At 35.3% G+C, this 17031-nt stretch overlaps 1 protein-coding gene across 1 annotated transcript; it reads left to right on the top strand.

The window, feature by feature from the left end:
* The first annotated feature begins 2034 nt into the window (after nt 1-2034).
* Nucleotides 2035-6725, top strand: LOC137712332 (uncharacterized). The gene is made up of 6 exons (XM_068451430.1): nt 2035-2262; nt 4714-4737; nt 4842-4851; nt 5454-5833; nt 6082-6162; nt 6276-6725. Exons 1-6 carry the CDS (start codon nt 2035-2037, stop codon nt 6723-6725), a joined length of 1173 nt encoding a protein of 390 aa, XP_068307531.1.
* Nucleotides 6726-17031: the final 10306 nt, after the last annotated feature.

The following is a 17031-nucleotide window of genomic DNA, read 5'->3' as shown; positions in this document are numbered from 1 at the left end:
AATATTCTATCAAACGACGCTGCGATGGTTGGATCGTTTTGAAATTTTAGTATGTAGTTCCGTTGAGTGGTCTGGTTCCCTGCTCTGTTTGGATTCCGTTGAGAAGAATCTCTCATGCTCCGCGATTTCGTTTTGTGGTCCGGAATCGTATCCAGCTTGGATTTCGTTTGGTGGTCTGATATCCATTGTACTTAACGATTCCGTTGAGAGGTCCGGAATCGTATCTACTCGAATTTCGTTAAGAGGTCCGGAATCCCTTCTACTCCGTGATTCCGTTGAGTGGTCTGGAATCTTGTTTGGTATTATGGTTTCGTTGAGTGGTCCAGAACCCGATTAATTGCGTTGTTGATTCTTTGGATTGAGTTTGGATTGAGATAGCTTCAGAGATGTAGGCTTCGGCCGAACTGTGTCGCTTTAGCCCTACTTTTCATTGCATTGTATGAGTTTATGGTTGTGTGCTTTTGTGGTTTGTTTCAAACGAGCTGTTGGATATCTGGGTGACTCATTCGGGATTTTCAATGACTTGATTATGATTTCATAAAATATGACCTTATATTTGATGTTTATAAACCAAATCGATGGTTGGTTTTTAATATTATCACATACGTCGCATTATTGTTACTCACACGAGCTTCGCGGCTTATCCGGTTGTTGTTTGCCTAGTGCACCATTCCCATGGTGTAGGGGGCATTTGTACAAGTTTAGTTGATACAAGAAACTTTGGGGCAACATATAGAGTTTCAAAGAGCTTGGAGTGTTAGGTTACCCCTATACTTTTCATTGCTCAGTTGTTGTAAATTGTTCTTAGTTTCAATTCGGTTTGAAAGCAACAATGCTAAGTTTGTGGAAGATTGTAGCACACTTCATTCACACTCAAGAAACAATTATGAATTTGAAGAAATGGACCAAGAGCCATCATCAACAATTAGTGAAGCAGCTGTGATGACTTTGCCAACAATGATTGTCTCCAACTCTTCTTTTTCACAACCTCAACTAGCTATTACTCAGCAAAGTGATTCACCAATTCCCTTACAAGATAATATTTTTGTTCTTGTCACTAGTTCTCCTCTAGTGCAGCAAGAAACAACAATCCAACATAATGTAGGACCATCTAATCCTGCAACAAGTGTCCTTCTAACAACTTAATTGAGAAAGTCACACAAAATGAGAAAGTATGCATTGTCCAATGATTATGTAACTTATCTCAATGAAGTTAATTATGATTTTGGTGATGATGTTGATGATCCTGCTACCCTTACAAAAGCAATGAAAAGTTAACATACCTTACTTTGGTATGCTGTTGTGGAAAAAGAGTTGAATTCGATGCCATACAATGGAGTTTGAACCTTAGTTGAAAGCACTGATAATGTGAAGCCAATAGGGAACAAATGGGTTTTCAAAACTAAAAGAGATTCCAAGGGCAACATTAAATGACACATGACTCGATTAGTAGCTAAGGGGTTTACACAAAAGGAAGGCTTGGATTACACAAAGACTTTTTCCACAGTTTCAACCAAGGATTCTTTTAGGATCATTATTGCTCTTGCAACTTAATTTAACCTTGAGCTGCATCAGATGGATGTTAAGACTGCCTTCTTGAATGGCAGTCTTGATGAAACAATCTATATGAAACAACCACAAGGATTCATTGAAATGGGGAAGGAAGGTTTTGTATGTAAGCTTAACAAGTCTATATATTTACTTAAGCAAGCTTCTAGGTAGTGGTACAAGAAGTTTGATCAGGTGGTGACTTCATGTGGTTTCAGTGAGAATAAAATCAACAACTGCTTTTATTTGAAGACAACAAGATCAGGTTTCATTTTCATGGTGTTATATGTTGATGATATACTCTTAGCAAGTTCTAATGTTCAACTGCTCACAGAAACCAAAACTATGCTTTCAACCAGCTTTGACATGAAGGATTAAGGTGAGGCACACTTTGTTTTAGGGATTGAAATTGTGAGAGATCGATCCAAAGGCACCATAGTTCTTTCACAAAAGAACTACATTGACAAGGTAATCAAGAGGTTCAACATGTCCAATTGTAGTGGTGGAGATGTCCTTATAGCTAAAGGGGATAAGCTTTCTTTGGCTCAGTGTCCAGTGACAGACTTTGAAATGGAAGACATGAAGAACAAACCTTCTGCTTCGCTTGTAAGCAGTGTAATATATCCACAGGTTTGCACCAGGCCAGACTTGGCTTTTGCATTGAGTTACTTGGTAGGTTTCAATCGAATCCTGGTGTGGTACAGTGGAATGCAAGTAAGAAAGTACTAAGGTATTTGAAGAAAACCCGAGAGTATGTGTTAGGGTTTCATCATGTAGGGGATTTGGAAGTTGTATGTTACACTAATGCTGACTTGGGAGGTTGTGTGGATGATAAAATGTTAACTAGTGGTTACATTTTCATCATGTGTGGAAGTGCAATCTCATAGAGGAGTACACGAGCTGTCTCAACAATGGAATCAGAATACATTGGTTGTTTTGAAACAATGAAACAAGGTAATTGGTTGAGAAACTTAACTTATGAAATGCAAGTTGTGAAAAGCATTGAAAGACCTTTGAAGATATATTGTGCCAATGCAGTAGCAGTCTTCTTTGGCAAGAATAACATGAGATCAAAGGCTTCAAGGTTAATGGATATCAAATATTTGAAGGTACAAGATAAAGTAAAGGAGAAAGTGATCAAGATAGAGCATCGTAGCACTTACTGCATGATTGCAGACCCTTTAACGAAGGCTCTACAAGCTACATCCTTTCAAGGACATGTCACGAGCATGGGTCTACAAGCATGTCTTGATCACGTTTAAATGTGGGAGTAAGGTATAGTATTTTTACTCATAACAATGAATTCATAATTATGAAGTAGCTACAAAAATCAGTTATAGAATGCATATTTTGTTGTTTCATGATACTCATGAAATATTTGGTAATGCAAAGCTGCTAAAGGGTACATAAATGTATTAAAGGAGAACAATCATATGTGGGAGGATAGCTGGTACCATCGAAGCTCCCTACTAAAGTTCCCTGATTTACTTCATCAGTGCTAACTTCGATTAGTTTGTGATTCTAGAGTACTTATACAATGATTGTATACTGTTTTCTTGAGTTCAACTAATAAGTTGGTACTTGGGTGAAAAAGTGATTATGAAATTCGTATATATAAGTCAGTGATCACTTTTTTTTCTTAACATAATTTGCATATGGTTTAATTACACTCATGTGGGAGAATGTAAGGTTTTTTCAATATGTGAGTTGTAACAAAACCATATTATTGTATATGTTGTGAAAACCTAATGGACTTGTATTATTAATGGACTTACAATATGTGTTTTAATCATGATAAAACAACTTAAGGGAAATCACTACCACACAAAATCAGGAGAATGAGTTGGTTACAAACTCTTTCTATCGTGATATAACTACTACCACGATGGGTGGAGCAGTTATGATTTTATGCAATCAAAATTGCTGCATGGTCTCTCTTCTCGGACACCAGTTCAATATATACTTCCCCCATCGCATGTAGAACTTATTCGAGTCCTCGGGAAAAGAAGAACACAACCTACATTCCCCATAAGTTTATGCAGTAAACTTTCTACTATAAACCCTAGTTTTATCAGCATTATCGTTGCTTGCTTTTTGATCATTATGGCAAACTCAGCAGGTAAATGTTATGTGTTCTTATCAGTTTATAATACTAATCCATCATATTAGCATGTAGTCCAATTATTTAGTTTATTAACTTCAGTTCCACATATAAAGGTTTACACGGGGGTGTCCAAACCGGTGTCTTAGCTGTGCGTTGACCATGCAATCAAGGTGGTAATGTTGTTGTTAATAATTGTGAGCAATGGCGGAGCCAATGCGGGGGCATTGGGCTCCCTTGACCCCAATAGATTTATAAGTTATCCCTTTAAAAAAATATTTGACGCCTTTAATAAAAAAATATTTGACCCTTTTAATAAACTTTCAATTTTCCAGTCCTGCCTTCTTCTATCAGAAAAGTGACTTTTCCCAGAACCCATTTCTCACGCTATCAGAAAAGTAACTTTTCCCAGAACCCAGTCCACACCAGAACCCAGCGCACACCAGAACCCAGCGATCTCTCTTGTTTTCTAGGTGCGTTCTTCCAGCCCAGCGATCTCTCTTGTTCTCCAGGTTGCATTCTTCCGGCTCGACGTCCTTCCTCTAGTAAGTTTCTCTAATTTGAAATTTCATTATTTATTTGTTTGAGTTTTTAAATTTGGAAAGGGGAGAATCTGATTGAAAGAGGGGTGGGAAATTTGAAACCATCATAAGAAAAATTGAATCAATTCAGTCATGTTAATTCCTGTATTGTAATTTTAAACCAAAATGAATGATAATAATATAATATTTTAACATACGATGAAGTTGTAGCAGGAAAAAGATAAGGCAATCAAATGGAAAATAAAGGAATAAGACAAATTCAATCACATGTAAAATGAAATCTGAATTGCATAATAGAATGGATTGGGGAATGAGGAGGTCTGGGTATTAGACTTAATATATTTTATAAACAACTAAAAACACTAACTTGAAAGAATCCATAAATTATGCTCAATTGATATAGTACTTGAAGTCAACATGGCATATAGGAAACTGATTATGCAGAATGACGTTGTAGAGTGATGTTGTAGAGTGATGCTACAAACTGATGCTGCACATTGATACTGCAAACTGATTCTGCAGATTAATTGTGGGGTTTATCTTAAGGTTTGTAGGGTTTGTATTGGTCTGTGATTATGTGAACTCTGCTTCTGTTAATTTGATCAAATTTATATTATGTTGTTAACTCTTTTTGGTATTATTTAAAACAGTTATGGAGAGGTATTTTAAGAGAAAATCAACCAAAGATAACCTCTCACTCTCTACAACGAATATTCCTGAAAGTTCAAATGAAAATAACATAGAAAGTATACTGGCAAATCTTCCAGGAGATCCTAGGCTTCGACTCCGGATATTAGAATATGATCCAAATATTAGAGATCAAGTCCGAAGAGCTTATTTGCAAAGGGAATTGATTCAACCTCAAACCCATTGATTTCCATTTACGTCATTTGCAAGAGTACAACACCGTTTCAATCCGAAATGGTTTGATGACTTTCCTACTTGGTTGGAGTATAGCATATCCAAAAATACTGTTTTTTGTCGAAGCTGTTATGTCTTCAAGCTAGAAATTCCGGAGCAAGCAGGTAATGACAATTTTACTAGCAAATGGTTTCATAATTGGAATAAAAAATATCGACTTCGAGTTCATGTTGGAGGTCCTAATAGTGCTCACAACCAAGCTTTGCTTCATTGTGAAGCTTTAATGATTCAGAATCAACATATTAAAACAATTGTCTACAAGTAGTCGGATCAAGCACGTATTGATTATCGCACTCGTTTGAATGCATCACTTGATTGCATTCGCTTTTTATTGCGACAAGGTCTTGCTTTTCGCGGTCATGATGAAAGTGAAGATTCAAGCAATAAGGGTAATTTTCTTGAGCTTTTGAAGTTTCTTGCAGATCATAATGAGGGTATTAAAGATGTGGTGTTTAAAAATGCTCCTGAAAATCTCAAGTTAACATCACCTGAAATTCAAAAATATCTTGTGTATGCAGCAACATGTGAAACCACCAATGCTATCATGTTTGATATTGGTGATGATGCTTTCTTTTCTGTTTTGGTTGATGAATCGCGTGATATATCAGTCAAGGAGCACATGGCAGTTGTACTTCGCTATGTGAATACCAACGAACAAGTAGTTGAAAGATTTGTGGGCACAAAGCATGTTCCTAATACCACCGCTTTTTCACTTAAAGAGGCAATTGATCAGTTCTTCTCTATAAATGGATTAAGCATATCTAGATGGACAAAGTTATGATGGGGCTAGCAATATGCAAGGTGAGTTTAATGGCCTTAAGACACTTCTTTTGAAAGAAAATGAAAATGCATTTTATATTCATTGCTTTGCACATCAACTTCAACTTGCTCTTGTAGTCGTGGCAAAAAATCATATTCAAATTGGCTCTTTTTTCTGCTTGGTTAATAATGTTGTTACTATTGTCGGAGCATCATGTAAACGTCAAGACATGGTTAGAAAAGGACAATAAGCCAAAGTTATGGAAGCTATTCAAAATTATGAGCTTCCAAGTGGGCAAGGCTTGAACCAAGAAACTAGTCTTAAACGTGCAAGTGATACATGTTGGGGCTCACACTATGGTATCTTGGTAAGCTTGATTAATATGTTCTCTTGTGTAATTAAGGTGCTTGAGATGATTATAGATGATGGTGTAAGTCTTGATCAAAGAGGTGAAGCAGATATTTTGTTGAATCTTTTGCAATCTTTTGATTTTGTCTCTAGTCTTTTTCTGATGAAAGAAATATTGGGAATCACAAATGTGTTGTCACATGCATTGCAAAAGAAAGATCTCGATATAGTGAGTGCTATGGCTTTAGTCAAAGCATGCAAGCAACAACTACAAGCAATGAGGGATAATGGATGGGATGCTTGTCTTGATAAAGTTTCTTCTTTTTGTGGCAAGCATGATATTGATATTCCTGATATGAATGATATCTTTGTAGCTCAAGGGAGGTCATGGCATAGAGTTGAAAATTTGACAAACCTTCATCACTACCATGTTGATCTCTTTATTGATGTTATTGATAAGCAACTTCAAGAGTTGAACAGTCGTTTTAATGAGACAAGTACATAGTTGCTTCTTTGTGTAGCCTACTTAAGCCCAGATGACTCATTCTCAGCTTTTGACATTGAAAAGTTAGTTCGACTTGCTCAATTTTATCCAAAAGATTTTTCTGATATGGAGCTCACACTTCTTGAAGATGAACTGAAGAATTATATTTTTGATAAGCGTTTGCATAATGAATTTTCTACGTTGAAAGGAATTAATAGCATTGCACAAAAGTTGGTGGAGACAAAGAGGGATAGACAGTATCCCTTGGTGTACTTGCTAGTGAAATTAGTATTGATTTTACATGTTGCGACTGCTTTAGTTGAAAGAGCTTTTTCGGTGATGAAAATGGTGAAGAATCCACATTGTAATAGGATGGGTGATCAATGGTTGAATGATAGTTTGGTTGTGTACATTGAGAAAGAGGTATATGATTCTATTAATAATGAAGTTGTAATACGACATTTCCAAAATATGAGAACATGTCGTTGACAATTATAAATGAAAGTATATCGATTTTTGAAAGCTATTTTTTGACCCCATTGTTTTAAATTCCTGGCTTTGCCGCTGGCTATGATGATGCGTGTTGATACACAAATTCATCCAGCGCCACCGTAAGTGTTGACAAACCCTGGCTATTTTTTGTATTGTGTTTATGTTTGAATAGTGTCCACGCTTGCATGTCGTGCGCGTGTTGGATGCAGTTATGTATGGTACTAGGTATATTTTAAGGGATGTTTGAATAGTGTCCACGCTTGCATGTCGTGCATAGCACCCATGACGAAAAATGCCTCTCGCATGTGCATGAGCACGTGCTGAGAGACTAGTCAAATTGTAAGTGTTCTTGATAAATTTTCATTTACAAAATCCAAATCTTGAATTATTTATTTTACAAATTCAAATCTTAGTTTTTGTAACAATTTATTTTCGCATAAGTTAAAATAAAATAATAAAACTTTGGAGAGAAAATTAAAACAAAGGTATTCTTTTTCAAAATTTGTTTGATTTAAAATTCAACTTTATTTTAATTGAAATTGATTTTTCGTTATCGCGTTAATAAAAATAATCAAACTGCAGCAACTACATAAAGATAAGGAAGTCACATGAAAAGGAAAAGGAAGTCAACGGATTTGCAGTTTGCTCAATAAAAGAATAAGCAAAATTCTTCTCCCAATCTGATACCCAAGAAGCTCACTAGTGGAGGTGGGGGCACTTCTGACACCTGCCATTTCTAAGAAGAAAAAAATATATTATAAAATGTCTAATATGCAGAGATTTATATACACTAAAACCCAAATTGATCTGGTATTGTTCTAGAGCAGTAAAATAGCGAAGATGCCCTTACAATGTTGTCCTGGCCGCTTTCTGTTTTGAATTATCTACAGTGAAAAAGCGTTTTGGCCCTTCCTCTCCAGCTATCGGCTATCGCAGCGTGTTCTGGCATCTTCCCCTTCGTTCACTGTTTTTCCTTCTATTGCTTTTCCCTTCTTTTCCTCTAATTTGACTTCCGTTTGTTTTGGGTTCTCTATGGTTTTGGTTTCGTTTGCTCTCTCTCCCTTCTTCTCTGTTGTTCTCTCTCCCAAAAACCCTTCGTTCTCCATTTGAAGTTATCGTCCAACTCCGATTTAGCTACCCTTCGTGAACTCCATCTACTTTAACTTCCTTGCATATCTTTCTCTCCGAAGCTCCAAATTCTTGGCCAAATAGAACATCTAACTCTCTAGAATTTTATTTGCGATTCTGCATTATTAACACCCGTTTTCTTGCTGGAAATCAATCCTGCGACTTTATTTGCAGCCCTCCTTTTTTTTTTCTTTTCCAGATTTAGCTTTTTTACCCTATTTTGTATCTTTTGGCTGATTTTGTGGGTCTTGGTCAGTTTTTGTTATAATGTATGGATTGTGTTTTGTTCATTTTTAAATGTCAGAAGCTGTAAAAAAATTTGGGTTCAATTTTAAATGGGTTGTTATCCACCATTGAATTGCTTTCGAAGTTTCATTTGATAAGAGAGATGGGGGGTTCTTTTTATTAACTACATTGTAAAAGATGAAGAATTGGTATACAGAAAGAAAAAGAATTGGTAGCGAGAAACAAGAGAAATTGTATTGATTGATTAGACAAAATGTATACAACTGAACTTGATGAAATAATAGCTATACAATCCCTTATATATCCATATATCCTAATTACAATAATACCCTTCTAACTAAATTAATAAACTCCACTACTGAAATAGTGTCATGTGATATTTCTGTTATTACTAAACATTTATGTTATTACTCCCCCCCTCAAACTGAATTTGGTGTAGCCAAGTGAAGTTTGAACTAGTTAGAGCTCTGAAATTGATCTAGAACTGCAAGACCAAGATGTCTACAATGCTTCAAGAACATTGCAGAAAACCCCAAACAAATGAATCCCATCGGGTGCCAAAAACTGCATCTCCCCTCGAAAATTGCGCCACAAGAAATCTCTTCTTCCCTCCACACCCTTATATAATCCTAACTCTTCACTAGGAATTTCTGAGAGCTCAATTGATCAATCCATGAGGCTTGCTGAAATTTATATTACTACTGAAAATGCTTTACACAATACAGTTTCTAATCCTAATATGTTGAAGTCTTTGTCATCTCCAGAGGAGTTGGAGCAAAAAATATCTTGAACTAACTAAAAAAAAAAAAAAAAAAAACTTTACAGAGATTGGCACCAAATCAACCAAGGAGAATGACACTCCAAGAAACCAAATTAACCAAGGAGAATGACACTCCAAGAAACCAAATCAACCAAGGAGATTGACACTCCTGATAACTTCCTAAATCTTCCCAATTACTAACACCAAAATTAACCAAGGAGAATGACACTCCTGAGATCTTCCTTAATCTTTCCAAAGACTAACACCAAAAATTAACCAAGGAGATTGACACTCCTGAGACCCAGAAACAATATACCCAAAAACAACTCCTTCTTCAATCACCAAACCTCTCCAGATCACAGATACAGAATTGCAGAAATTCGCAGCTCCATAAATTTCCAGACGAACAGCAGAAAGAATCACCAACATTCCAACTTTATCTTCATAAATTTCTTCAACTTTCAACATTTCTTGCAATTAGCCTTAATCATATACTGAAAACCCCAAACACACCAACACTGCATAAAATTTCATTGGCCCAAAATTACAGACACCTTACGTGCAACAACCTGATTCCAACAGCGAGCAAATATTACAGCAAGAGCACCAATCCAAGAACAGCAACCACCAATCCAAGAACTTCAAGAATCATACCCAAATCCAGTGCAAGTTCAGTGAAACATTATGAAAGGAAGAAACAGAGAACCATACCAAAATCTGCGATCTTGCCAATGAAAGTGGTCATCAACATACAATTACATATAGGATTGGAATCGGTGAAGCCGCCATAACATGATGCTTTGAGATCCAGCAGTGGTTGATTCAAAGAGACCCTCCATAGCAGCTTAGACCAACCCTTTTTCGCAGTTGGGATTTCTAGGGTTTCTTTCGAGGATAAATTCGGGCCATTCGAGGAAGGATCTGAGAACCCAATCGAATGGCATCACAAGAGCAGGGAGCGATAGACGATGCCATGCTCGAAGACATAATCAAGCGGCTCACGGAGGTCTGACTGGCCAAGCTGGGGAAGCAGGTTCAGCTATCGAAGTCGTAGATCAAGCAGCTCTATGTCGCTTCTAGGGAAATCTTTCTCCAGCAGCTTAATTTGCTCAAGCTCGAAGCCCCAGTCAAAATTTGCGGTGAAACCCATATGAAAATTTGAGGTTCTTGATTCCTGTTCTCCATGGAAATGCTTGGATCTTTTCACAGCAGAAAAATCCCAAAACTAAACACAAAACCCTCGGAAGAAAAATCCAAAGACCAAAAAATAAGAACTATGAATACGGAAGCATAAACGATCAAATACGCAGAAACAAAAGAAAGTAATGAAGAAGGATAGAAGAGGAATCGACCACCAAGATCCATGGCATGAGCCTTGGTGGCTCTAATACCATATTAACTACATTGTAAAAAATGAAGAATTGGTATAGAGAAAGAGAAAGAATTGGTAGAGAGAAACAAGAGAGACTGTATTGATTGATTAGACAAAATGTATACAACTGAACTTGATGAAATAATAGTTATACAATCCCTTATATATTCATATATCCTAATTACAATAATACCCTTCTAACTATACTAATAAACTCCACTACTCAAATAGTGCCATGTGACATTTCTGTTATTACTAAACATTTATGTTATTACTTTTGGGTTAAACTTTTGATCCGTGGGATTTTTAGTTAGGCTGTGTCCATCTTAATTTAAGCTTTCTATCTTTAGATCACCAGCAATAATCTCATCAAGGTCTCAGGAGGAATCACGAGAATTCACTACCGAATTGGTATGTACTTATGCTTTTGCAAAAAGCCCTTTTCTTGCCATTTTTCTGTTTTAGAATTGGGACCAAAATAATTATGAGTGATTTTGAAAAACACTAAGATAGAAAAAATGGTCTTATAACTATTTGCATGTATAACATAGGAATTTATATCATAAAATGCAAACACATTCACAAAGAGGCAATGCTAAGGTTAGGGGAAATTTTTGGAAATAACTCTGTGCCAAAAGCCAAAAGCCACCTATTCCGCTATTCTCACTTTTCCTTTTCTTCAAGGCTCATTGCCAACAGGACTTTTACGGCAAGAATAGACTTTCACAACTCTCTTTTTCTTCGAGCCCCGACGAATGGGTCAACAACTAGTGAATCTATACAACCATTAAAAACCAAGAATTTTTTTTTAGTAACATGAATTGATGTGTTTTAAAAACTTTAGTTGGATTTATGAAAATTTGAAGACAACGAAAAAAAGAACATGTGAATCACAAAAAACAGTAATCAAAATTATTCATTAATCCAACAAAATTAATCAAAATTTCAAAACACCGATTTTGTTTTATGCTTTTGGTGACATGGGAATCAAAGGAGGATGGTGGTATGTTGTTGCCGCAGTGAATCAGAGAGTCGAAGTTCATTGCCCGAAATTTTCTTCATCCTCTGCCCCTCCCCTCCATCAAGGTTAATAGGTTAGAAGTTGATTTGAAATGTCAAATCCATCTAAGAACTTAAACTGCAGCCAAAATCATATCCTTTATAAACAAAGAGATTGAACATTTCCAGAAAACCCAATTCGATGAATAAATAACTTTGATCGAATTTACAAAAGTTGAAGAGAACGAAAACTGAATAGATAAATCACTAACCCGATGAACAAATCTTTAACTAATTTATGTTCACACCAATGAACTTTGACTAACCCGATGAACAAATCTTTAGAATTTCTTCCGAAAGCTCCAATGTTTTACTAATTTCTATCACTAAGTTTGTCGATCTTTTTCTGTTTGGAATGAACTGAAACCACACAGTGAACTTTTGAAAACCAAAATTAGCCTCCTTCTGATTATTCATCTCTAAATACTAGTGGTATGCATGTGGTTAGTGTTGAACCTCCTAACTCAGATCGTGTTAATCTATGGGGGAGAAAATTGCCCACTACCGCTTAGTAGTTTGAGAGGCTTAAGCACGTCTACTTGTTTTGCTTATTTTTTTTCAATTTTCCGTTTTCTTTTCCAATACTTTTTGGATTTTGTTTATTTATTTATTTATTTGTATTTTCTTTGTATTGTAACCTTCTTTTATACTTCTTTTTTACATATATGGTAAAGAGAGATATATATATATATATATATTTGTGTTTTTAAATTGCCCACTATTGCTTAGCAGTTTGTGAGGGTTAAAAAAAATAGTAAAGAAAAATAGTGTTCTCACGATCCTTGTCCTCAGAAAAAGACATGAATAAAGTTTTGTGTTAGAGAAATGACATGGGGGACTCGCTAAACACGTACGAATTAGCACGAAACCGCCATAATAATTCCTTATCTTCCTATCAAATTGAATTCCCTCATTTCAAAAACAACCAAATCAAAATTCAAATCAAATTTGAAAAAAGAAGCATTCATTGAAACAAAGCCGCCGAAACAAGTTCAAAGAAGTTTAATGGCAGAAACCAAAGAAAAAGTGTCTAAAAAAAAAAAAACCAAAAACATAAAACTATTTCTGGATAACCCAAAACATAACACTGTTTTTAGAAGGAAAAAAAAATCAGATATAATGTTTGTTTTGTCTGTGCACAAAGAAACACTGTATCTGGAAAGAAATAATCAAAATCTAGAAACAGTGACTTAAATTCCAGAAACAGTGACTCAAATTCCAGAAAAAGTGACTTAGATTCTAGAAATAGTGACTTAGTTCCAGAAACAGTCTATGTTTTAACCTTTGATTGTTTATTTTCTTTAATGTATCAGTTGATTATATTTAAGAAACATGAGGCTTATTTTACTTTGAATCCAAATACAGTGAATTTCACTATTTCTTTTCTAGCTTACATTTGGATCCATAAACAATGACTAAGATTCTAGAAACAGTGACTTAGATTTCAGAAACAGTTTATTTTTACAGTCCATAAATAGTGACCCGTTGTTATTATTGAATAACATGCAGATCTCAAATTTATTTTCTGGTGAAACAAAAGATGAACTCCACTTACGATGAAAAATTGAAAAAAAGTACCTCGAATACACTATGAATAATAACGACAATCACATTTCAACGAAATAATACAAAATATATATTAAATAAAATGAGGATTTATATTTTTGTTTCAAAAAAAAAAGAAGAAGGTCTGCAAAACAACGATGAACTCCATTAACGACAAAAATTTGGAACTTAACCTAAAAACGTTAGGGGTAAAATCGACAAATCATAATTTATTATAGTTGGGCCATTTTTTGTTGGATTATTTTAATATGGGCCTTATACTATCCATTAAACAAAACTTATAACATAGTTTTTTATTAAAACAAAAACTTTTCAAGTCATTTTCATCAGTTTTCCTCTAAGAAAAACAATGAAAAAAATAGAGTAAGAGGAAGTTGAAATAAAAAAATTAAAAGCTTAATTGGATTAATAGTTCCTATATTGACAGAGTAGTTGAAAGATAGTCTATGTGGTAAAAAAATTAAGATTTAAGCTCATGTGGTAAAGTTTGTTAGAATTTATGCCCAAAATTAAAAATTATGTAAACTTTCAGTTAATTATTAGCACGTGAGCCAGCCCCACGTGCTAACAATTAACAGAGAGTTTCGTTTTAGTCCAATATGTGTACGGAGAGTTCCGTTTTAGCGTAATATGTATGACTCACGTGCTAATAATTAATAGAAAGTTGACGGAATTTTCGATTTTAGGTAAAATCCTAACAAACTTCCCCATAAGGGCTTAAATTCTAATTTTTTTTTTTATCACATGGACTATCTTCCAACTATCCTGTCACCACGACAACTATTAGGCCTGGTTTGGTATTGAGGTGATTCTGAAAAAAGCTGAGAGCTGTTTTTGTGTTTGGTAAACATTCAGCTTCAGTTTTTTTTCACAATTTTGGGTGAAAAAAAGCAAAAAATAAGAAGCTGCAAAACCCAACTTTGAAAAACCGGTTTTTTTTCACATCTGTTTTACATAAAAGTTTACTAAACACTATAATACTGCTTTTTTTCTTTTCAAAAGCACTTTTACAAAAAAGTTTACCAAACACTCTGCTACTTTATTTCACAGCTGTTTATTCTCACAGCACAGCAGAAGTAGCTTTTTTTCAAAGCACAACAATACCAAACCAGCCCTTAATCTTATTAATCTAATTAGGCCAAAACTAGCCAGCGCATGCATAATGCATTTTTTGAATCATGGCGTGCTATGCGCGACTTACATATTTTAAATGTATTTATATGTGTAAATTGACAAAAGGAAAGTCAAATATTTGAATTAAATGAATCATTTTAGATCATGTTAGAAGTAACCTCTTATAAACCAATTAAAACAGCTAAATTCACATAATAAAATCAATCTCTATAGAATTTACATTAAGAATAGAGAAAATAATATTTAATAAACAATTGATTGAATAATATTATTGCTAACCATTGTGAGGCCAAGCTCACCCCTTCCCCTTAGTATAGATAATATCGTTTGTTTAAAAAAAATCATTTGACAATTAATTTAATCACATTATTATCCATGTGCGAAAGATCTTTTTTATAACTAGCATTACACGTTTCTTACGATGTTTTGAACGTGTTTAAAAATAGAGAAAATAATATTTAATAAACAATTGATCAAATCACATTATTTCTAACCCGTTGTGAGGCTAAGCCCACCCTCACTCCTTAGTGTAGATAATATAGTTTGTTACATAAAAAAAAAAACAATCATTTGACAGTTTATTAATCACATTATTATCCGTATGTGAAAGACATTTTTTATATCACGTGGGCACCATCAACTTTGTCATTTGTTTATTATTTTATTATTTTCTCTCTTCCCTTTCATGTTTTTTTTATTCTTTACACATGAGACAAAAATTTTGATGTCACCACTTTGACAAAAATTCAAAACCTACCCAAAATCATATTTCAAATTATGCAAAAGTAAATTGGTAATTTGTCCAAAAAATCTCTGTGCTGCACTGTTCATGACGCCTCCGACTTTATATATATAGATAGATTAAATTAAACTTTCTGTCTCTTCCTCACCTTATTTTAATTCGGTTCCTTGTCGTTCTTTTTTTCTCGGAGATATAATACAGTACTGCTTTCATTTGAGTTTCCATGTAACTCATCCACATGTCAGTATTTGATTAGTAAATTTCCACGCGTCAGTATTTGATTAGTAAATACCACCATTAGGCAATGCCACATAGTCTCTTCTTCTCCCAACCTATTCCCAGAATTGTACACCCACAATTACTTTCCTTCTTCTGCAACTCCAAAAGCCAACATCCCATCAAATTACCCAGAAAAGCAAATATTTCTCATGTACCGAAGTATTAATCCATCAAATTTTCAGAAAACCAAAAATATAATCTTTATTGTTTGCGGTGCTTACAACCAAGAATAGAAAAGAAAAAAAAAAGACGAAAATGAATCTAGGAAAAATTTCAAGGACAAACTCGACAAACTCTATGGATGAAGAATTTGAAGACGGATAAGGAGGAAGAAGCAAATCGTTTCAATAGGCATATCATAGGGCCCGCTTCACTTTTCCTTCGAGCCCGATCCGATCTTCGTCCACCATCATCGTCGGTGGCAGCGAGTCGAAGACGGGAAGGGTTACGAGGTCCGAGGTCCGCGCTAAGCCTTTTCCTTCATCCCCAAACTTCTGCTGAGGATAATTTGGTCGCGATGACAAGCTTGCAAAGATTGTTGCTGGGTATCCGAGTTTTAGTGGGAGGGGAGCAAGAAAGAGACGACCTCCCCCACTCCTTTTTATTTTTTATTTTTTTATCACACCCCCCCCCCCCCCCCCCCCCCACTTTTTTTACTCTGCAAATGGTCCCTCACCCCCATCTTGACTTTGCGAATGGTCCCCACCCCCAGCAACCGAACCCCACACACTATAATTCCCTCTCTCTAAGACCATCTCTAATGCTTAGTCCGAAAAATTTAGTTTTTAGCCCAAAAATAGTTTTTCTACTCCAATTATTCTATCCTAAAATTTTACTCCGGAATTATTAAAGAATGAATATAGGCTTTTTTTTGTTAAATTAATTTAAAAAAAAATAAATATGTAGACTATCATAAATTAATTTTATGAACATTTTAATCTAAAAAAATTTAAATTCTGATAAATATTGGGTAGAGTCCACCCCATTTTTGGGCTAAATTTCGGAAAGAATTTGACATTGGTTTAGCATTTAGCTCAAAATTTTCTCTTGGATTAGAATGCGTTTGGAGGAGAATTTTGAAAGGTAATTTAGCTTTTAGCCTGGAGTTGGTCTAATTCCCCCATCTTTGCTTTGCGAATGGTCCCACCCCCACCTACTGAACCTCTAAATCCCCCATCTTTACTTTGGGAAAAATGGTCCCCACCGCCAGCCCCCAGCAACTCAAACCTTTAAAAATCCCACCCCCAGCAACTCAAACCTCTAAAAATCCCCCATCTTTACTTTCGGAAAAATGGTCCCCACCCCCAGCAACTCAAACCTTTAAAAATCCCACCCCGAGCAACTCAAACCTTTAAAAATCCCACCCCGAGCAACTCAAACCTTTAAAAATCCCACCCCGAGCAACTCAAACCTTTAAAAATCCCCCCAGCAACTCAAACCTTTAAAAATCCCACCCCCAGCAACTCAAACCTCTAAAAATCCCCCATCTTTACTTTCGGAAAAATGGTCCCCACCCCCAGCAACTCAAACCTTTAAAAATCCCACCCCG

This window comes from Pyrus communis, chromosome 13, assembly GCF_963583255.1.
Source record: "Pyrus communis chromosome 13, drPyrComm1.1, whole genome shotgun sequence".
In the NCBI taxonomy this organism is placed as follows: domain Eukaryota; kingdom Viridiplantae; phylum Streptophyta; class Magnoliopsida; order Rosales; family Rosaceae; genus Pyrus; species Pyrus communis.
This window is presented reverse-complemented; position numbering and strand designations above follow the sequence as displayed.